This window comes from Myzus persicae, unplaced genomic scaffold (genome assembly GCF_001856785.1).
Source record: "Myzus persicae strain clone G006 unplaced genomic scaffold, MPER_G0061.0, whole genome shotgun sequence".
Taxonomy (NCBI): domain Eukaryota; kingdom Metazoa; phylum Arthropoda; class Insecta; order Hemiptera; family Aphididae; genus Myzus; species Myzus persicae.
In genome coordinates this window covers 4,400-28,698 of record NW_019104299.1, presented here as the reverse complement: position 1 = coordinate 28,698, position 24,299 = coordinate 4,400, and the positions used below count along the sequence as shown (strand labels likewise).

The 24,299-nt window shown below is 27.6% G+C and overlaps 1 protein-coding gene across 1 annotated transcript; it reads right to left on the bottom strand.

Annotated features, from left to right (window-relative positions):
* Positions 1 to 146: 146 nt before the first annotated feature.
* LOC111040980 (RNA polymerase II-associated protein 1) lies at positions 147 to 3,408 on the bottom strand. The gene is made up of 2 exons (XM_022325086.1): positions 3,174 to 3,408; positions 147 to 3,068 (listed from the first exon to the last, which is right to left on the bottom strand). Exon 2 carries the CDS (start codon positions 3,060 to 3,062, stop codon positions 201 to 203), a length of 2,862 nt encoding a protein of 953 aa, XP_022180778.1. The 5' UTR covers positions 3,063 to 3,068; positions 3,174 to 3,408; the 3' UTR covers positions 147 to 200.
* Between the last annotated feature and the right edge of the window lie 20,891 nt (positions 3,409 to 24,299).

Below are 24,299 nucleotides of genomic sequence, written 5' to 3'. Positions count from 1 at the left end.
CCAAGGTATGAAGCACATGAATCACGGTGTTGATTTACTTGCCATTCAAACTTTGTGGTGTCTGCATGGCCTGTACCAATGTACTTTGACTGAAGGTGCTCCAATTGACTGTGAATATTGTATCGGTCACCCATGATGATCTTTGAAATAAAACAATACAGTAAGTAAATAACAATGAAAATACAAATTTTTGTAAACAACTAAATTTGGTTTAAATGTGCTATGGCAATATGGTACATAATAAATTTTCGTCTTAAACTCATAACTCTAGTGTACATTTTTAGAAGTTCTTTATTTGTCTCAACAGGCTGAGTATAATTATGTAGTGGTATTCGATCTAGATGTTCTTCATCAATGTTAATAGTCTGCGGCAACTCAATTTCTGACCAAACTAGTTTTCTTAGCTCAACACTGTGTTTTCTTTGTAAAGGAAGCAATACATATGCCCCAAAAACTGTGTCAGAATATGATACACTTACATAATGTTCACATAGTGTTTTGTAAAAGTCATAGAAAGATTCAACTCCTTGGATTGGATCTTTAAAATTCAAATTGTCGTTCTGGGCTGCATATACATGCCAAATTTGATTCAACATTGATTTTACTTCATGAAAAATTGTACCACGACGACCACACATGAATGTACAAGCTACACGGCAATAACGTGCAGCCAATGGAGTTTGTTCACACACTTCTGGATAATGTGTTTCCATAAACAATACATTAGCTAAAGATTCTTTTAGAAGTGATTCGCCTTCTTTTGAGCTTTTAAAAAATGGAGTCTCATGAATCTTCAAAATTGGTAAAAACAACCAATCTTTTGGTAAAATAGGTTCCAGTTCAGTAATTAATATACTTGCACAGGTGCTTTTGTTATTGGGTACAAGTAATTCATAGAATGATTTTAAAATTTCAAAATTGCTTTCATACTTGATACTATCTACAAAATTACTGTTAAAATACAATTTCAAAGTATAATACAATTCTTCAGCCATATGTTTAGGTATAAATGACATAAGTGCTATGGCAATTTTATGGGTTGGCTCTATTTCAAATTGCACGTTTGTCAAAGTTTTTAATATATTTATTAAAAAAATTATTTCATACCTGCAATACCAATGTGATACATCTATAGATGATTTCATTAGTTTATTTAAATATGTCCAAAACTGTTTAGGGATATTAAAATGTCTGGGATTATTGCATAAGAATTTCATAAGTCCAATCAACATAAACAAGGGCTCTCCTCCATTTAATGATATATTTATAAATCCAAGACTGGGATAGCATTTAGGACTATTGTTTACATAGTTGCTCATTAACCATGATTTTTCATACAATATTTCACAAATTTTTCCAAAATGTTTATTTAAATATTCAACTGCTTTTGAGGATACAGAGTCAAATTTTAAATTCTTAGAACTGAGAACAGAGAAGCAGTTACCAATGAGTTTTGAAGTTTCAAAATCAGGTAAATCAGAGCTACTTAATAGTCTGGCTAAAATTATTTCTGTAAGCTGATACACTGGATCGATATAGATTTTACCAAAATTTCTCAAGGCTGAATCAATTAGACTTAAACTTGCTGACATTAAAGACAAATCAGTTTTTGTTAAATCTGCACTAAGACCAACTGAGCGATCAACAAATTTTAATACAAGATTGGCTACTTCGGTAATTGTTTGACCAGCCAATTTATATTCAAAAAATGTCTGCCACAAGTATAGACATTCTAGCAGCAACGGAGTCTTTGTCGGATTATTTATATACTTAAATATAGAATCTAGGATTTTCATTTCCAATAATTTTAAAGCACATTTAACTGACTGACTACTGATTACACGAGTGAGGAATACAAAGGTTTCTGATAGATCATCAGAATGTAAGTTTGTGAAAACTAAACTATACAAATGCTTGTACAAATTTGTCTCAACAACTAAAAATGCATATTTTTCTCCTCGAGAAGCAATGCCAGTTAAAATTTCTGTTATGTCTAAAAGACAGCTAGATCCTATATTCATATTGAAAACAATATATTGTAATCTTAAAATTAAGTCAGTTCTCAGCGCCCCGTGTACAAGATCTAACACAATTAAATCAAAATCAGAGGATTTATCCAATTCATTTTGGTTGATTTCTGCATCTGGAACTATGTAAACGGGTAAAGCAATGTCACAATTACATCCAGATAAACCAGACAACATTGTACGGTCAGTTTTTCTGGAAAATAAATTTCCAATAGCTTTTAATGCATTTGTAATAATCGCAATGTTAGTGTCATCTAATGCCATTCTCAACAGTACAAACATACCAGATTCCGTCAAGGAACATAAAAGAGGTTTGTCTAAAACTGAATCATAGGAACAAGCATTATTGATTAGTTTTGACAACACATCTAGGGCTAATATTCTTTGAGGAGCATGATTTTTACGAAGAAAAGAATAGAGTTCATCGATAGTATATCCAGGGCGATGTTGTTCTTCGCCGTGATGATGTAAACCGTCAACGGTTGTTTTATTTTCTATTATGTAGGGTAACAGTTTTCCATCAAGACCAAAACGAGCAGCATAAACATCAATAGCTTTGTTTTGATTTTCAACATTCAAATCACCAGTCCATCCAAGTTTATCTTCTTCAATAACATCCATGTTTAGACCGTTGTTAACTAGATCTTTCATATAAGACAAATTTTTTATTTTATCTTCTTTTATCTTATTTTGTGTATTGAGCAATTTTACTCTATCACTGTCCTTTTGTTTGAGATTATACTTTCCGGGGGCGCTGTCATTGTTTCGTTTAGATTTTAAAAATTCAATTAATTTTCCATCCATACTATTTATCAATTCATTTTTTGCATTTAATAACTCCTCGTCACTCATACTAGTAAGTTTTTGAACGTTTTCTTTGTGTATATCACTTGCTTCAGGACCACTCAGTATAGCGCTAGCATCTCCGAAAGAATTTTTGTCACTTTCGCGTTCAAGAGACAAATTGGTTTGTTGATCTATTCGTTTTTGCATTTTTAAAGCAAACAGACTGGGTTTCCGTGAATTGGTAGTCATTTTTACCTATTTATAATGATTTTCAATTTCAGATAAAAGTTACGTTCAAGAAGCTAATAAATATAAGGTATTATTGCATAAGTGAAAACGAGTATAATTACATAAGTTTACCTGTTTTGTTGCTTAGAATTTATTGGCTGTTCAAAAAAATGTTTATACCTAAATGTTAATTTGATTTTTACAACTTCAATTTTTATTCACAACTTATTTTGCTTGAAATACAGTTCACAGTAAGTTGTTGTATAGTATAAACAATTACAGCAAACAATTATATAACGCACCGCCAGACGGACGGAACGTCGGAACGAAGAAAAATGGCTTACCTACCCATATCAGTGGAAAGTAAACATTCGATATCATTATCATGGAGCAGAAAATATCCTCTGGAGCACGGTCTTACACTAAAAAACTAAATCAATTTTTCAAATACTGTTTTTTTCGCATCAATCTCAGTTTGCCCTTAATTTTTTGTTTGTTTTTCCTGAAGCTTTTGATTATTTCTAGAAATTGACCATTTAGAGTCGATTCACTTTTCTGTCTGAAAATATGCTGAAATAGAAAATCGAAGCATTTTTACTGCCCCAAAAGGTGACGACAAACAAAAATAAAACACATAATTTTAAAATCAATAATATATTTAACACTCCGCTCAGAATTTATTAGTAATGATAATACCAATAATAATGATAGAATATAAAAAAAAAATTGTACTACAATGTATTTGTGAAATAAAATAAAATTAAGATATAATTGTTTAATGTGTTAGGAAAAATTATTACAAGTTGCATAGCTGTGTAAACCAGTGTTCGGAACGTTCACTAAACAATGAATTCGTTCACGTTCACATTCAGTCCTTAAAAAACAAACTCGTTCACGTTCAAGTTCGTGTTTTTTTCAAGTGAAAGCTTTCACGTTCATGTTCATTGAAAAAATGAATGCGTATTCACTGGGTCGTTAATTTAATTTTTTTAAATTTGTTTATTATATGAATTAAAATAAGAAAATATTATAATAATGCAATTAATAAATACCTATATTCAAAACATATATTTATTAAATGGTAAATAAATTGAGCTTCTAAAAAATCTTTCAAATTCATTAAAATATAAACATCGTTCGCGTTTACGTTCAATTTGAAAAATAAGTGACGCTCGTGTGTCGTTCACTAAATATGAACGTGAACTTGTGAATGCAATGACGTTCTTTCCAAACACCGTGTAAGACTAGAACATCAATTTTAAATACAATTCTAAAAAGGGGGTAAAAAATAAAATATTTTATCCTCCCTCATAATAAATGCTTTTTTTGTTAGTCATTATTCATTATGTGAGGAAAATCATTAAAAAAATTATTGTGCCTGTACAAATAAGTAAAATAGTGAATTCTCTGAAACATTCCAATACATAAATGTCGGGAGTTAACAAAAACCTAACACTATAATAACAATCAAGTTAATGAATTGTATTAGACATTTTAATCTATATCCATCATAAAATAATTAAACAAAATATTGAAACGTTATTCTATCTAACTGGTTATTGATATATAATGTTTTCAAAATATGTGTTGTATTTTCCTGGAATAACTGAACGACAGTAGGCAGTTACCGGTTCATACAACCTTTGAACTGCAAAAAAAAAAATTGATATTAGTCTATAGACTTGTTGATTGTCTGCATTTGATATTTAGATTCAGCAATGGCGGTTTTCTTGGTGAGGCAAGTGAGGCACCAACCCACTAATTACCTCTAATTAACCCACTAATTACCAGGAAAATAAAAATATTTGTTTACTTCATATTGGTATTTGGTACTTAAATTTTATTCGTACACTTCAAATGTCGAACTAGTAGGGTCCGATTTTTGATTCTATAATTATATATAGAGAACATTTTACTGCAAACCATGCATTTTATTCAACATAAAGCTATTTTGATTATTTTTACAATTAAAATAGGTATTGGAATATTTTACTGTCATAAATACAGAAAATGTTATCGAGGAGAGTTTAGAAAAAGAAACCAAACAAATAGAAAAATAAACAATGTCCAACACATGACACCCCAGACTTGCCAAATACTCACACAATGGATTGTTTTTTTACGTAACTACCTAGGGTAATAAATGTATATTACACAACCAACTGATGTTCAATCACCGCTACGGCCGATCCCGACACAGCATTTGGAGGATCCTCATTCAACCGGTAAATTGAACTGGTGCAAATACCACTTACCCATATCATTTTTTGTATTTATAATTATCACGTATTCAATTTAAACAGCAATTGTAATAGCATTCAAACTGAAAATTCTAATTTTACGATCAGTCATGCTCTGTTTGACATTGGTCATTGATTATGTGGACACTGGTGACTGGTACACTACATAGTTGCTATTACACTAGGTAGTTATATAATCAATTTTAATTATGCATACTCTCTTTTCCTTCGTTCAAATAAGCTGAACATGCGTTTCCCAATACTGTAAAATATTAAATATATTCAATAATTTATTTTAATTATTTAATTATATTATTTATTATTATTTATCAGGTGAAACATTTGAATTGAATTTCTATATTTATTCGAAACTTACAGGGCTTTATTACTTCATATGTCGTTGCACGCACATAATTTTCGTTAATAATCACTTATAAATACATTTAAATTTAAAAAAGCTAGACATTGAGTAACTGCTCTATTATACAGTACAGTAGTTATTGAGGTATGTCATTATTGTGATAGCGGATGTGTTAAATTTGAATTCTACGGTGATAAATCTTCGTGTACGAAAAGCAATTTTGAGTGGAGATAGTGTGTCAGAGAGTGTGTCCATCTTAGAATATTTGAATAAATAATCAAATTCAATCATTAGCAAAAAAAATTTAAACAATAGTTTTAAAAGAGTTAAAATATTTTGAAAATTTTATTATCTATGAAAAATGCTTATGTAAACATTTTTTTGAAAGTTATATGTTTCTTCTGTTACCTGTTCGTTTTTGAATTCCGATTGATGGGGTAATTTCATGATTTACAAGTGGGCAGGTATGTTAAACATCGATAAAACATAAAATTTAAACGCTCTTATAAATTAATGCTACTTTACAGTAAGCAGGAGATAATATTAAATGTTATTATATATAATTAATATATTATATTATAATATTATATACAGTTTTTCGATTCAAAATTGTATAGTATAAATATTATTCCTTGTATATTCTATAATTCATCACGCGGATCAAGATATTGAATAATTGATACATGTTCAGTTTTTGTTTTATTTCATAGTTTATATCACTTTTTAATAAATTTAAAAAGCTTAAATTAACCATAGCAGATACTCTAAAGGTACCTAATGATTAAATAAATTATCAACGTCATGATAAAACTGTTCAAGCTGCGTCTTTGATTACACAAAAAATAAAGAAGATACTCTTAACATTTTTAAGTGCATGTTTAAATAATTAATATGGTGAAAAATTTAATTCAATGGCTATAACTTATAAATACATTTTACACACAATTAAGTTGAATATTGTACTTACTAATAACTACTTCCCCTAAAAAATAAATAATAGAATAATAATAACTTGTTATTAATTTGACATTATTTTAAATGAACCTATCGTAAAATCTTAGATACCTACAGAATAGTAAAAAGTAAAAATAAACATATGATTTTCAAATTTTCAGTTGAATTGACTAATTGAAATAGACTAAACACTGAGAAATAATAAATTTCAAATTGTTGGCTTATACCCAATATTGTGTGACAAGCCCTAATTGTACAATGAACGAATTCGCACCTATAATAGTACTCGGGAGTAATAAAAAAATTGAAAATGTTTACTAAAGTTATGACTTATGAGACGCAAATCAGATAAATTGAATTGCAAAATTAAACACATAAAAAGAAAAAATACAAAAGGCACTTATCTTTCTCAATTCCACTGAAGAATATTAATGGGATTGACTAAATCAATAGTGTTCTGTTTGTAACTATTTATGGATACAATGATACAAAGGGCCCAGCGATAACCGAAAGACAGAAAACGTGACTATACCCAATGACTGCTGTGCCGACTGCTGATACTGATTATGCTTTATGGTTCGACATTTATGGAATATACTCATGAACTAATATTTTCCTTCCATAAATTATTTCATTTCGTAGAATATTGCAACAATCTGTCGATGGGAGTCGAACCTTTGAGTGATTTCAACTTGTGTTGATTATATTATTATATTACTTAAAATTGTTGAATATTTAATAAAAGCTTGTTAATCATAAGTCATTAATAAGTATAACAGCAATTTAAAAAAATAAAAGTAGAACAAATTTAAATAAATATATATTATGTTTTCACAATCACTCATAACTCTTAAGAATTCGAATTGCCCACTTCACTCAAAGATTATCTACTGTACCTTTGTTAGGTATTTTTTATTGTATGTTCCTGTATTCAGGGTCCCCTTTACTGCAGTAGAAACTCTGCGTGCATTGTTTATTCTTACCGAATATTTTGTACCATCATCACCACGACTTTCAGCTATTATATAGGCTCGGGTTAGTCCCCTTATTCCTTAGGAGATAGGAAAGTTAAGTCATTGTAGAGGATAAATTATAATTTTTAATTTATTAGTGGATCGACATATTAATGCATATTACTCTTTCCCAATTCCTCTCCATCTCACTCGGTCGCAATGCATAAGCTCCCGCTTATAACCAGATAGAATCTCGGTGCAATGCTGAATACTTAGTACACTGGTGGTAAAAATATCTACTGGTAAAATTCTAGTTTAGTTTACAAGTAATAAGTAGAAATCAATATATTTTTTCACCCCACTTAAAATCTATTATATAGTTGGACAATTTGTGCATTCCATAGGTACTTCTCAAAATGGACAACTTCGTGAAAGAAAGGCCATGAGACAAACATATTTTACAAAATAAAGCTGATTACGTACCATCTGATCCTGGCAAAAACATAAAAACTATAGTTATTAATTATAAAATATTCATAATATTGTTCTACTATGGATCACTGATTGAATTAAAAATCACATACACGTAGTTTAAGACCAATATTGAAATTTAATTATTAATGGTTAATAGATTTTTTTTAAGAACCCTGATAATTGAATGTACGTAAGGAGACAAAAAAAAAAATGCACATCAACAATCTAAATAATATATGATATAATAGGTATAAAAATAATCATTTAAGTGTTAATCTCCAAACACAAGCAAGATTCATCTAATATAAAATAACATTATTATACTAAAAATAAATCTTATAGGCAACTTACTGCATTTTCTGCCTATTAGAAATAAAATAATGGGTAATAATTGATAAGTATAATTATTATGAAATGTTCATTAAATATTATGATTAAGTATGAAAATCTAGTGATTTATTTGAAAAGTTCTCAATGAAGTTAATACAAATGTTTCAGCATTAAGCCAACCTTGGGCGAAATAAAAAAAACCAAATTTGATCTATATTTTTATTGTAATTTTTTAGTTTATTATTTAATTATTCATAATTTATTTTTATTACTGCGTGTAATATACAACTTGGTATCAAAATCACTCTACAATATTTATAAAAATGAAAGGTTATAACTTATAACATTTTGAGGCCCCATCCACTACGCCAAAATTAATTAAAATACGCCTACATATTTGGAAGAGGTCAGACACTCACAGGAAGAGGACAGACACTCACACTCGAATATAATATTTATAGCTTTTATAACGTCTAACAAGTATTCCAGATTTAAAAAGTTTATTTTCTATGATCAGCAATATATTGAAATAATTTTTCGAAAGAAAATTATAGCTATTGTAAATTTATTAAGACACTTAAAAATAGTGTTTTATTAAGATCAATAAAAAAATAACAATAAAAATGTTACATACTTTGACAGTCTAGATAATAAAATATTTTAATAATAATCATAATAACATAATAATATCATATCACATTATTTGACTATATATGTTTAGTCAAAGGCCCATTAATTAAAATGTATACTGCCAAATATTATCACAATTATTGTTGTAATAGACTTATTATTTCAACAGCAATAATATCTTCCTATGTACTAAAATATTTTGTAATAAAATATGGATAATATAGAATTTTAACCAAAATTGGAACCAAAAGATTTGGTATCTAAAAAAAATAAAATTCTTTAGAAGAGCAATTTATGACGTCTATATCTGTATTATCTCCAATCGTAAATTATGATTTTTAACGATTGTCAAATCTTTAATTTATTATACCAAGTAGATAGAAATTATCTGTTGGAACACTATAAACCAAAAAGCTCTATTTAGATCACTTTTAAAATAACGACAAAACATAATAGATTGGCAACGCCAATAATTTATCTCCCATTATTTTTATTTGGATTTGATTCACTACATTAGTGTCACATTGTGGCAAGAGGAGATGGGAACTAAGTATCTACTCGTATCCAATCACCATGTGTCACTAAAGTGAGTCAAATCCATATGAAAATAAAGAGAAAGAAATTATTGCACAGTCGTTGTCTATCTATATAGTGTTATAATATAAGCTCATAAATAACAAACTTGAAAACTATATAGGGCATGATCATGGAGTACCAGATTCTTAACTCTTATCAAATGTGTGATTACGTAATGTTCTAGGTGATTTGTTGATGCTGGTTGTTTTTAGTGGTTGACTTCATACTTTGTGTATTGTTACAATATATAATATGAAAAAGTGGATTAAAAATTTAAAAAAATTGTTTAGCACCTTTTGGTTTCAAGCATACACATTTTGTTAAAGCAAATTTGAAATTTCTCACAAATAAAACTATAAAACTACAATTAATTTAGTCAAATTATATAAGAATTACGTACTTATTGACACTACAAAAAAATATTTTAATGTTATTGTTACCAATATAAGTTATAAAATATTATGGTTACTTGGTTCATATGAATCATAATATATGAACATTTTCTTATAAAGACCGTAGTTTAATCATTTTTTTTTTTTATTAGTTTTTTTATAACTACTTAGCAATGTATTTTTAATTCTAAAAAGAGCAATGAAGGTATTGACTTAAGGCGATTGGTGGAGGAAAATTTTTAAGAAGTTCAAATAAGCATTTTTCATATGCTTGCATGTGGGTCTCGTAAATGTGTGCGTAGTAAGTGATCTTAGCGCGCGTGACCGTGTGTAAAATTAATGTGGAGAGCTCCTTCACACACATGCACAACTGCACAAGTCACTAACTCGGTGTTGCTAACATGGAGGGTATTATAATTTATAATATATTCGTTTGTATGAACTTATTGTCCATCCTACCGATCGACCTAATAACACTATAATATTTCAGATAACTAATCTGAATTTGTTAAAATATTTACTTTGGATCAATCAATCCACATTCTAAGAATTCTGATTTTAATTCCAAAATAGAAATAGAAAATTCACGAATATTCTAATATTCAAATCACGTTTTCAAGAGTTGGAGGGTGAAATGTTGGAAATTGTTCTCAAGTGGATAATCTCAATTCTCAATAACGAATTCAAATCAATTTTTAAAAGTATTATCGCTTTAATGGCTAGGTCGATCAGTATAATAGACAAGAGATAGGTATATTAGATATGTATATTTTGCCTAAAATAACTGATCAACACCAATACAACGTATGCGTTTTTTGTGTGTCTATTAGGTTAGGTTGATTTTTAATTTTTGCTGTAGTTCAAAAAAATATAACTGTAAAGATTTGAAGTTTTCAGTTTTTCACTAAATATTTATAGAAAAAATTATATCATTTACATTATGATAAAATATTTTAGCTTTTTTTTGTGCTTTATTTTTACTAAGGTTTTGCAAAATTCTGATTTTTAAAATTCTTTTAAATTAAGTATATTGCAATTATTTTTGTTAATCGATAAAAAAAACTTGAAAATGTAATACAAAGTTCGTCATAATCTGTTGCATTAAAAAAAAATATTGAAAACACTTTTAAGTTAGAATATTATAAACTATTATTAAATTTGTCGAAATCCCAAAAATTTCCAAACTATATTATACTTAAAAATGCATATAATTTTAAATGAAACACCTAAGACTTGAACACTTGATACATTATTCCTCATAACTTCAGTAACCAGTAATAGTAATAAAAATAAATAATATTAAGTCACAGTCGATTTTAATGGGTGATCGGAGTTCAAACTTGGTGATATTAGATATTCAAACATATTAGTATATTACGAATATAAAAACAATTTATCTTCAACTAATTTTTGTTATTTAGTTATTTATCAAACAAATTAATTACATTAAATATTTTATATTTATAAATTACATTATAACAACTTATGATATAGACCTCGCCACACTTAAGTTTTTAAAAAATCGGAAAATTTAAAAAATAACAAATAATTTGAAAAATTGCGAAATATACTGAAAATTATATTAATAAAATCGATGTTATGTTAAATATGATGATGTCTAGAGTTCTTTATTTTTAGCTGAAGTGATATCACTGATTAGTGATTACCAACTATCCACCCACACCCATAATATCATCACACCTTTTTTTGTTCTTTAATTGTCCACTACAAATAACAGTGAATGTGGCAAATAGAAGCATATTGCTATTTCAAAATAAGAAAAATAATATAAAGATATTATGGTACAGATACTTTTCTCCTGCCAGAAACTAAAATTTTAAAAGATCCATTCCACACGCAAAATAACATTATTACGTGGGTACCTGGTACTTGTTATAAATAAAAAATAAATAATAATACTTACGTTTAGCTTCTGCAAACAATAATGTTGAATTAATTTATAAGTTTGTAAGTACATAATATTTTTCATAAATAGATTATATTAATCATGTGTTTACATCATAATTAATATTAGAATTCTATAATTCGAGGACAAAAGTCTTTCAGATTTTTGTTATAAAATTGTATTCTAAACTTAAATAATTTATTAATTTATCATGTAAAATCATAAAAATGAATAAAAACTACGCTTCTGAATAAATTACAATGATATCTAGATACGCATAACAGTAATTGTGGACAATATTGAATTGTAATATCGCTTTAATTAAGACAAGGTATAATGCTAATATTGTTTTGAAGTAATTTATGTCAACTAGTTAAAGTCAATAATGAAATGTAACTATTTTCTTAAAAAATAAATTTACACAATAATACATTGATAACATAACAAACATGTGAAGCTGTGAATATGGCACCCGTTAATCGTGTCTTTGTTTGTTGAGTTGGGGATAATTCTAGTGAATATTTACTTTAAAAACTTATTTCAGTCATATCTGGAATTTTTTTTTTTTATTGATCGAAAGGAAAGAATATACATAAATTATTTTTATAGATAACATTTTCGATTATCTATCGCCTTTAAGCAAAGCTTATGTTGGAGATAGAGAGTTATTTATTAATTAGAGTTAACAATCCCATCAGATTCCAATAGTATCTAAAGGATACAATCTGTAGCTTCAAAACCAATGTAATGTGTTAAAAGAATCATATGCTAGAAATAGCTGTCACCACTTTCAAATTAAAAAGATCATACTACTGAATTATCATTTGTTTTTTCCATGTATAGGATTTAAAATTTTAAAGTTCACAATACATGACATAGTTCGCCCGTTTACGAGGGGGGGGTGTATAATAATATAGTTATAATATATTATTTTTAGTTTGTCTATTAAAAATATTTTAAGCCTCTCCCCCCACCGATGAGAAGAGTTACCAAACCAAGTCATTAATATGTAACTGAAGATAACCATTTCAAGTAATGTAATAATATGCTTATAATTTAATTAGGTACACAAAAGTATTTGAGTACTAGTTTAGGTAATTTAAAAATCAACAATTTAATTGTTAACTTAATACTTTAATATATTTTTATACTGTATAAACAATTCAAAGGTAAACGATTCTCCGTGAACACATACCTACCCGTTTAGTCCGTGATTAGTTTTATGACATATGTTTGAATTGTTAAATTGTTTGTTATTGCAGCTTAATATTTGATGTTTTAACCATCAACACTGAGGTTCAAATGAATAAGAACCTAAACCAACTACAAAAACTATGTATTCTAACTTATTTTGGATTTTTCTTGTCCTTCCAGAAGAGGAGAAGTAAAAATATGCCAATCAACATGAAATAAACTTACTAAGTTTATCTGCAAAGAAAGAAAATACTATATAATTACGTAAACACAATATGAAATGGCAAATATGGTGTCCTCTACCACTAATGACAATGTATGAATTCGGATGTGTTGATATTAATAATAGATATAGATTATAAATTATAATATTATATTTGAGAGTGTTTATAATTAAGGGGGTCGGTGGCAGAAAGTTATACAAAACACACCAATTGTTTGTTCATCATATGATCGACCTAGTAATGCAATAATAGTTTCTGAAACTGATTTAAATTCATTATTATGTCTACTTGAGATAGGTCATTCCTTTCTTTTCAATTTTAACCCCCCCCCCCCCTCTATTCAACTGTTATAAATTTAGATTGAATATTTTGAAATCAACCATAAATCTAAAACTGTGGACTGATGGATCTCAAGTAGATATCATAATAACGAATTCAAATCAGTTTTCAAAAGTATTATTGAATTACTAGGTCGATCAGTATGATGAACAAAATATTGGTATGTTTTGGCTAAAATAACTGATCCCCTTCAGGAAAGTCTTTACAACATAATGGACGAAAATACAGCTTATATTTTTGTATTTCGAGGGGGGGGGGACTAAGAATACTAAACATGAAACATGGAACATTGGTAGTTCCATGAAAATATTGAGGGAGGATTACGCCCCCTTAAGTTCCTCTTAATTGCGCCTAAGTTATGAAATAAAATAAACTCTAATGTTTCTGAACTTTGATCTTCAATAATGTCTATTCATCTATATTAAATATTGACATTTAATTTAATAGAAAAAATAGTGTAAAATACAATCTTGAAAACAGATTCAGAACAAATGAATACATTTTAATAATATAAAAAAAAGAAAAGTAAAATATACGTACCTAAAACAACTAAAAAAATATATGATACTTAATAAATAATGATGAATTAGGTAGGTAATACTATAGAAAGCTGTATTTAACAATTTCAATAGTAGACTTTCATTTTAAAATTGAATAACTAATAACTTCGTTTAGACAAATTGGTTTGGTTTTAAGAGAAAAATAGATATTAATAATTTAAGTTAGACGTTCAATGTACATTGTTAGTCGTTTTAGGTCAAGCCTGGGCAAGTTAATGATAATTTTGAACTAAGTTAAATTAAGTTAAAAGTTATTTAAAAACTTATAATTAATTTATGAACTTAAGTAATATTGTTTATTTATTTATTTTTTGTAATGTATAAGAAGTTAGTTATATGGTTTATAACGATAAAAAACAAATGTTTGTGCAATATATATCATGAATTCATAAATAATAATTGTATTATTTAATTATTTATAAATAAACGAAATTGGATTTGATTAAAAGTAACTCGTTATTTATTAAGTTTATATCGATAAAAATCAGTTAAGTTAAAAATTAAGTTAATTAAAATGAAATTTTAAAAAGTTACCCAAGTTAAAAAGTTAAAATTAACTTAACTTTAACCTTTTTACTAGTTAATGCCCAGGCTTGCCTCAGGTTATTTTTATTATGCGATTTGAAAAAAATCAATACAAAATAATGGGTCATGATTTTATAGTGAAAATTGGATATTAAAAATATGTAAAAAAAATTATATCAAAGTGTAACGGATACGATTGTTTCATAACAAACTATCCCGTATAATTTGGATGACAATGTAAAAATAATAATAATTGATTTAATATGGGTAGGAAACTTCTAGTACGACGCGTATTGCATAATTTTATAGCGTTATATAGTAGTATATCACACAAATACTTAATACTTTCAAAAAAAAAAAATACCTTTCACTTTATTCAAATTCCAAGTACCTAAAAAGTCAGAAACAATATTTAGTTGATAACTTATTTATTAATAACCATTTACCTACAATTCACAACTACATGTAAATTTTATTAGAATTTATTGAGTTTGATATCAATAAATTATCATTAAAATAATTTACAAATTAATATTAAAATAATTCATAATACCTCATAACTTAATAACATAATTATTGTTATCATGTATACCTAATGACTCGATAATGAAAATTCTAGTATTGTTAACATAAACATAAATTATTTTTATTCAATACATAGATTTGAGACACCATACAAAAACGGTATCCCGACGATTGAGCGAAAGAAAAAGAGCAAACGTAAATGAGTGATTGAACGAGAATTTCACTCTTTTGTGGGTATAAAATATAATAGTATAAGTAGATACTTAAAAGGCTTCAAATACCCCCGAAAAATATTTTTAAATCAAAAAATTTTGAATATAAATATTTGTAAATTCGGCCAATGTACTTTTTGAAATGCTATTATAACAAATATTTGAGATACTTTGTATTACATTTTCAAGTTATTTAACCCAGCGAAATTTGTTTCATTGATATTTACTGAAAACAAATTAAAAACCATTCAACATTTCAAGTGTTAATAAAATATAAATAGCTCCATACAAATTTAAAATTTCAAGATTCAACCCAACCTCCTAAAATCAATATATTCATTGTTTTTATTAGAATCTAAAATTGAATATCAATTATGACTAAATACATTCATTTTTCACTGAGTGAAAAACTCAGCGAGAAATGGGTAGTTTATACTCCTGTATAGTAACTTATACCACCACCAGAAAATTGTATTAGATTCACAAACACAGGAATTTTATTCGCAAGAGTACCTACATATTATATTATATTATTTACATATTCAGTAGTCGGTAGTCGAGGTCACAAAATAGAGACTAACAGCATAGTCAAATTTCAACAGTAGTCACTACTCACTAGTGATGATCAAAAGAAGACCAAGACTTCCAAAATCTTGATCTTGGTCTTGAGCATACACTTTAGTATTGATCTTAGTCTTGGTCTTGCAGACTCAGTCTTGGTATTGCTCAAGACTCTTTTGAAACTCTTGTTATTTTCTCAAAATGTATAAAAAAAGATTAAATATCTGTCTTAACTATGTGTAAGTTTTTTAGTATGACCTCTAGATTCTAAGATGTAACTAAGTCCAATATTTTTGACGTATAATATATTTATAATTCGAAAGTAATCATAATAAAAGTTAAACATTTTAGTTTGTATTTTACTCGTTGCACGTATTGAACAATAAGGCGTATTACCAACAGACTACAAGTTACGACAGTAATTACGTCATGTTATGCAGATAATATAGTTTAGGGTGTTTAGTACACAATATCCAATACTACCAATCTCACAAACTACGAACGAAAATAAAAACGTTCTTACAATCAAAATATGATACCTATCGTCATCCATAATGACTTCCAGCAATTATTTGTCTGTAATTGAATATTAGTATTCGATGCAAAGAAAAGGTTATAGACATAAATTATCCTATTAGTAAGACGGCAACTTTTGTTTAGATTATGCTATAAAATTTGGATAGAAGAACAGATGCCAACAAGGTGGCACGAAGCAGTCATCATACCACTAAATTAAAAGGGGGATAAGATGGAATGTGACGATTACAGGGGCATCTCCCTCCTGAACACCGCATACAAAATATTCTCTAAAATTCTACTGAAACGTCTTATGTCATACGTAGACGAAAACATAAGTAGATACCAATGCGGTTTTAGAAAAGGAAAATCCACAATAGACCAACTGTCAATCGTATTACAAATCATTGAAAAAAGATATGGATACAGACAGAACTTGTGGCAGTTGTTCATAGATTTCAAAAAGGCATACGACAGCGCACACAGAGAAAGCTTATACAACATTATGCATGAATTTGGGTTAATTAGAAAACTGATTAGACTAGTCAAACTCTGTATGGAGAACACACAGTACGCAGTGAGAGTAGACAGCACAATGTTCACCACTTTACTGTTGACACAGGCTTGGAACAAGGGGATATTTTGTCTTCAATCCTATTTAACCTGGTACTAGAAAAAGTTGTGAGAGAGTTACAGTGTCTAAGAAGCAGTCCAGTAACAGTCCAGTTCTATCTAGAAGATAAAAACGAGATTGTATGTGTCAATTATTAGACCCACATTGCCGTACGGATGAGAAGGCTGGACTAGAGGAAAGGAGGTTAAGAACTTTCGAGAACAAGATATGGCGAAAAAATGCGGCCTTGTGTTTAATGCGAATGTGGGAAGTTGGTGAAGTAGATTCAATAGAGAGCTGTAGTAAATGATGAATCTGGCTCCAGTGACTAACTTCATCAAAGGTCAAAGGATCCAATGGCTAGGATATATCCTAAGAATAGAAGAAAACGATTGTGTACGGGTTGCTGTAGAGTGAAAACGTTCAGGAAAAGACTAAGGGGACGTGCCAGGAAGAGGTGGATCGATTGAGTGACGAAAGACCTAAAGACAATGGGCATAGGAGATTGGCATGAAGTTGTCTAAGACAGAGAAAAGTGGCGTGATTTTGTAGTGACAGCTAAAACTCTTAGAGAAAAGAATGACCAGAAAAAGAAGAAGAAAAAGTATGAAACAATTATATTATTTTGTAATAATAATTCTGATTATTACTGAACTTTTTTTCAATAATTCATCATCTTCTCGGATACTGATATAATTTAATAACTATAGAAATAATTCCTTATTATTTCCGTTGTAAATTATTAGTTTATTAAATCTAGTACTAGACGATCTGTGTTGCAAGTCTTGCAGTTTTGGTCCTGGATTTGTAAACCTAATTTTGGTCTTCGTTTTGTGACGTGAAAGAGTCTTGAAAAACCGCAAGGCCAAGACCAATTTTTATCATCTCTAGTAGTCACATTATTATAATACCGTTTGTAGTCGATTTAGCATATTTTATTAATATTTTACTATCACTGAGATAACCAATCGTATACACTTTAAGAGTATCGACAAATCATAATACTATAATAGTCTGTAAACTTTTACAGAATCATAAGAAACTCTGAATTTCTTAAATGTATTAATACATCATGACTATCATAAAAAAACATTGTAAATACTAAAATACCTACCACTATCAGCTGAAAAATCAATAGAACCAATAAATTAAAATATTAAAAGATACATTTTTCTTTACATTTATAAAATAATTTACATTGAAAACAGATTTTTTTGAGAATATTTTAGTATTTTAAGTGTTTAATTTAAATGTTTAAATTAATTGAATTAATTGTAAATATTTCAAATGTTTTTGTTTCGTAGCTATAATAATCACTCGCTGAGGATCATAGCATGGAACGCCAATAGGCAAGTTCTGCGTAAACAAGGCTTCGATGATTTCTTGTGCAATGAAAATATTGATATTGCTCTTATATTAGAAATACATTTTACACTTTAAAGTTTAGAGTGTCCTAAAAATTAGAAATTATAGTATCTATACCACTCTTCATTCTAACGGTAGAGCTCTATAGGAGAGAAGGCGATAATCATAAAAGAGTCGATATGACTACAGTTTAAAACACACCCACTAGGGATCAAGACTTTCTGAATAAAATGAAAAGAGGTGCTTTGAAGTGCCTATTAAAAGTGGCTTATACTGTTAACGCTGAAGTAATTTCTACCAGAAAACTTAATGGTTAACTAACCCGAATAAAACCCTTGACTTATTATAGACTTTTTGCTATAGTTCAAAATATTTCCTCTAACTGTGTAGAAGCTGAAGGACTAATATAACTATCGTCCGACCATAATCCTGCGTTACGTTCACTCAAACGTCATAATGACTTAACTAAAAATTGCAAATAAAAGACCGTGGACTACACTAACCGTTTACCACTTACCGTAGAAAAGCGTGCATATGCTTGCAGTATTAATAGGGAATACCTTGTACTTAATCTAAATATTTTGAAAATGTCGTTGCTTACATCACACAGAATAAAATATTATATTTAAATAACATAAAAAACAGAAGAAAAAAAGAACTTACCAATAGAAGCTGGAAAAAAAATGATTATGATATTTACAATAAATTACTGTAGAAACTGTATTAAAAATGCCAACTGCGAACTTTAATTTTAAAACTGAATAATTAATAACTTTTTTTAGAAATGCTGGTTAAAAAAATAAATTCATAGCATTAATATAAATTGGAAGTGTTATCTACATTGTTAGTTGATTTAGGTTATTATTATCATGTGGTGTAAAAAATAACAAAAATACAAAATAAGAGGATAGCCCATGGACTATGATTTATTGTGACGATCTAATAATAAATATTTATAAAAAAAAATAGTTAAAAAAGTGCAAGGGATTTGATTGATTTTTTTTTTAAGTATCCTGTCTTTGTATAATTTTTATAACAATGGTAAAAATAACAATTTTCACAAACATTTGTTTCCCGTGTTATAGGTAACGGTATTCAGAAAATGAAGTAATATAAAAAATAGGTAAGTATTTTTTTATTTTTTTTATTTGAAAATATACAATCTATAGCCAAATGCATAATAGGAATATGTGCTATAGCAATTTAAAACATGAATAGGGCGAGGAAAAAGCATCCAGTGATCGCATTTCCTTTTGCTTCAAAATATAAATAATATTAAATATTTTTTTTTTTAAGATCATTAAATCAAAATATTTAGATATTATGTACTCATTGAGTCATAGATAACTAGAATTTTATCTGGATAAAAATAAATATTACTGGGCCGAAACTTATCTTGATAAGATAAATGATTAATAATTTTTATCTAGATAAACCAAATAAATAAATAAAAATAAAAATATATTTTATGAAAATAATATTATCACTATCGTTTAAGTATTTTTTTACTATAAGCAATTAATAACTACAATACATTAGGTTGGATTAATTTTCAGTGGAAAAATTGCATTTTATAATGTCGTATATATAAAATATAATAGAATAGGTAAGTACTAAAAATGTTTAAAGTACACCTGAAAACTGAATCACAAAACTTTGAACGTAATGTTGAGCATAAAAATATAAAATAAACATTTTGTGAACATTTATAGAAAAAATAAAATATATAATTTGTCAAAAACTGGTATTGCTTAACAATTCCCGGTTTTCCTTTTTTTTTATTTCCCAACACTTTTTGAATTTTTTATTTTTACCACCTCCAAAATGACTAATACATATTATTTTAACCCAGTGCAACTGAGATTCCAGTATCATAAGATATATCACAATCAGAAAATTTGATTAGGTTTCTTAATACACCTCAAGAGCGACAAGAGCTTTAGAAATGCATAGTTAACCGTTCATTAGAATAGTTTAAAATTTACAAATTATGATTTATGACATTTAAAATTATATCCATTAAGTTTCTAATACACACTATAAGAGGTCTTCGCGTAATCGTCTTTTGTATCTGAAATTGTATTATTATAGTATTAATGTATTGTACTATAATATATAGTACGACTCTTGCTGCTCAGTGGCCTCAGTCACCAACGTTTTCTGAGATCAATCATCGGCCGACGTCACTATATAGTTCCCTGATGGGAACATTATGACATATACGACATGTTGTCCAACCAACCTTAACACCTCTACGAAATGAAGCGATAGTTGCCAATGTTTATAAGATCAATGAATACAAATAAACTACTTATTCCTTTATTAGGTTGCTACAGTAGTACGCTTGGAATTTCGAACTGCAGGCAGAGAGATGGTGGTTTTGGTGTGAGGGTTCAATTTCATCTGTTATATAGGTTCTATACTAGTTTTTCTGTACAGGTGTAACAGGAAGAACTGGCAGATTAAATAATTTTTGTTCTTAACAATAATTTTTAATTTTTTTTTTTTTAATACCAAATACTTACATTTCTAATAATAAATTAATTAATAAATATTTTTTTGAGTAGAATGGATATATGATGTTAAATTTAGGTACCTACCTACCCATGATAATAATTATATAATAACAATATTATATACTATGAAATTACTTATCCGTTTTGGAGCTGACCGTACAAGTTAAACTTACTATATTATCCCCTCTATGTAATAGTAAAAATGTATAATATTGCCGGGAATCAACAAATATTATTATTCTGAACAAACTTACCTTCAAAGACAGTATAACCAGTTATCAATTCTATGACATTTTAAAATGATATAAAACTTTATTTAAATTGCAGAAACAATTAACCCGAGTAAATGGTTCACTAAATATCTAATGAACCGATCATGTGCCACTAAATTCTGTTTTAAAACCTAATAGATTGATTTATTAAATATTTTGTAATAGTTTATTCAATTATATCTTTATACATTCCGGGTATGTTCTATATTTCTGTGCTAGCACTTATCAGTTATTGTTGATTGAAAAATGACGCCATAAAATGATGACCGTATCATAGTAATAATTCTTTCCAAAAATAAAATATTTATTGATACTATATTACACCAGGCTACAGCGGTGTCCTAAATAGATCAATATTTGGTCGCCCGGGGCACATGTCCAAATTGCCCCCTCCCCTAAATACGACATCATATTGCCTACACAGTTTTAAATATACTTTCCTAATACCGATAATAGTTTATGAATACAACAAATCGACTTTAAAATGGAAATCAAACATAGATTCGGAATTTACTGTTTTCGTGAAACATACAATTAATGGTCAATAATCTCAGCCATATTTTAAGAATAATAGCTTCACAATATAAATATTTAAATTTTTTAATTTTGCGGAAAATCTTTTATATTTTAAGTTACTATTTGTTTATTAATTATTAATTTAATATATTACCACGACAATAATCTACAAATAAAACAATACATTTGTATTAGTTCATCTTGTCTATTTGCTACAAATTATGATCATAATAATAATTGGTATAATAATTTTCACTTAGTAATAAACTATAATAAAATTGTATATACAACATTTTTGATATTTCTCTAAGATCAAAAAAATCTTTATGTACTTATAACATTTAAATAATTTTTTCTGTCTACATCATAATATTGTATAGAAATAAAATATAATAAATGGCATTTTATGTACATTTAATTTTTCTTGAAGGTTGTAATAACATAATTTTAATTGGTTAATGGTTTTAATTTATTCAAAAAACAATTTACAAATCACTGCTGATATAAATATTAATACAAAAAGTTATAATTCAAATATAATAATTATCTATTAATAAAATAATTCATACGTATCTGAAAGTCAACATGTTTATGATTTGCAGTAGCTGACATAACCCAAATTGTAACAACTAGAATAATTGTAAACGTTACAAAAATATTCTGAATAAATATCATTTTGATTTAATACAAGAAAAAAATAAAAATAATTCAAACTTTGAAGACTAAAATATGAAAGAAAATAATATTCCTCGATTTATTTTATAAGAGATCTTTAATCCATACTCTATCAGCACAAAATTAATACAAAAAGGTTTTTTTATTCATTATACAAAAGAATAATATTATTCACCGTATGTCGGTGTATAACACATTTATTATTTTTTGAACACTACTCAGGCGTTCATATACAAATTGACACATGTGTATATTTCAAAATTACATAAATATTTTTGTTATTGAGTTAAACTAATACAATTATCACTATATCTAGTACAGTTCCTGCATCGTACCTATACAGGGGGATTTTTTTAAGAATGCTCATTCAGTTTTTACGCTTAAATCATGTATATTAAAATTCTGCTTTTTGAAATTTTTAAATACGCTTAAAGACCATTTTTTGAATAGTTGAAATTTTTTGTACCACTCAAGGACCTGTGACAATAAAAACTATAGTTTTTCAAATAGGAACCTTCTTTTTTCGTTTTTAATTACTAAGCACATTTTTTTTTTTGTGAATTTTGATGTATCTAAATCAAAATTCAAGGTAGCAGTTTTTTAATTACGTAAAGTTATGTCTTACAGATAGTATGTTTATGGTAATGGGTTAAGTATATAGGGGTCTCAGACGATTTAAAAAAATTAGCAATTTATTTATCAATATTAATAATTTGTAAAAAATATTCAATTTTTTAATTTTATATAACCGTTTTTAGGGATTATTATCATTAGTATAAACATTTCAATAACTTAGAAACTACTCGTTAGAATTTTGATTTAGATACATCAACATTTTCAAAAAACAAAACCACCAAATATGAAAATAAGGCATTTAGGTCTACTTAAAAATTGTAAAAATCAAAATTTGTACAAATGTACTACTAAAGCTAAAAATGGAGGTGAGCATGCCTTAAAAAATCACCCTGTTTATTTCATAAGTACAAAACTGTGTTTATAGTAGGCCTGGCCCAGATGCGTATAAAAATAACACGTACAAACACCTGACACATGTGTTTTTTTAAGAATGTTAGATAAAATATACACATTACGCATAAAACTTATATCTTATTGGAATATTCTTATGACCACCATAATTAATCAAGTTTAATTGTATCTTCATTATACATTTGCAATACGTCGTACATTCGTAGGTACCTATGTAAAGGAGCACATAGCTTTTTTTTATAAATCGTTTTAATTTAAAAAATGTGTGTTATATCATTTGTATACATACTAATGGATAAACATCACTTTTACCTTTTTTTATATTTCCTTCCTATAAATGCCTTTACTTTAAGATTTTGAGTGGAGCGATGAATGTATTGATTTTACAATGGTATATGTTTTATTTTTTATTTATTTGTGTGTTTTTTATCACCTTTTGGAGCAGTAAAAATATTTGATTTATTTAACAGCATTTTTTCTGGCAGGAAAGTGAGTAAATTTGGTACTTTGGGTTGTCAAAAGATCGTATCAAATTCACAATAGTTTTTAAAAGCCGCACGAAAAATAACGAAAAATGAAGGAAATATAGAAATTATATTATTATGTGATTACCAATGAAAAAAAATATGAAAAATGTGTATTAAAAATAAATATTAAAGTCTGCAGACTACAATATCATTATTTCTAAACTCATAGTTATATTCACAATGATTAGATTATGAAATAATGAATATTTATGAGGCTCTAACTGGAAATCAAAATTTAAAAAAAGGTTTTGAAATAATGTAAGTACAGTTAAATTATAGAAAAAAAATGTGAAGGGAGGCGTGGGCGCCCGCAGG

What these genes read in the sequence shown, in the direction of transcription:
- LOC111040980 (XM_022325086.1), bottom strand. Translation starts at nt 3,062, where the DNA reads ATGACTACCAATTCACGGAAACCCAGTCTGTTTGCTTTAAAAATGCAA.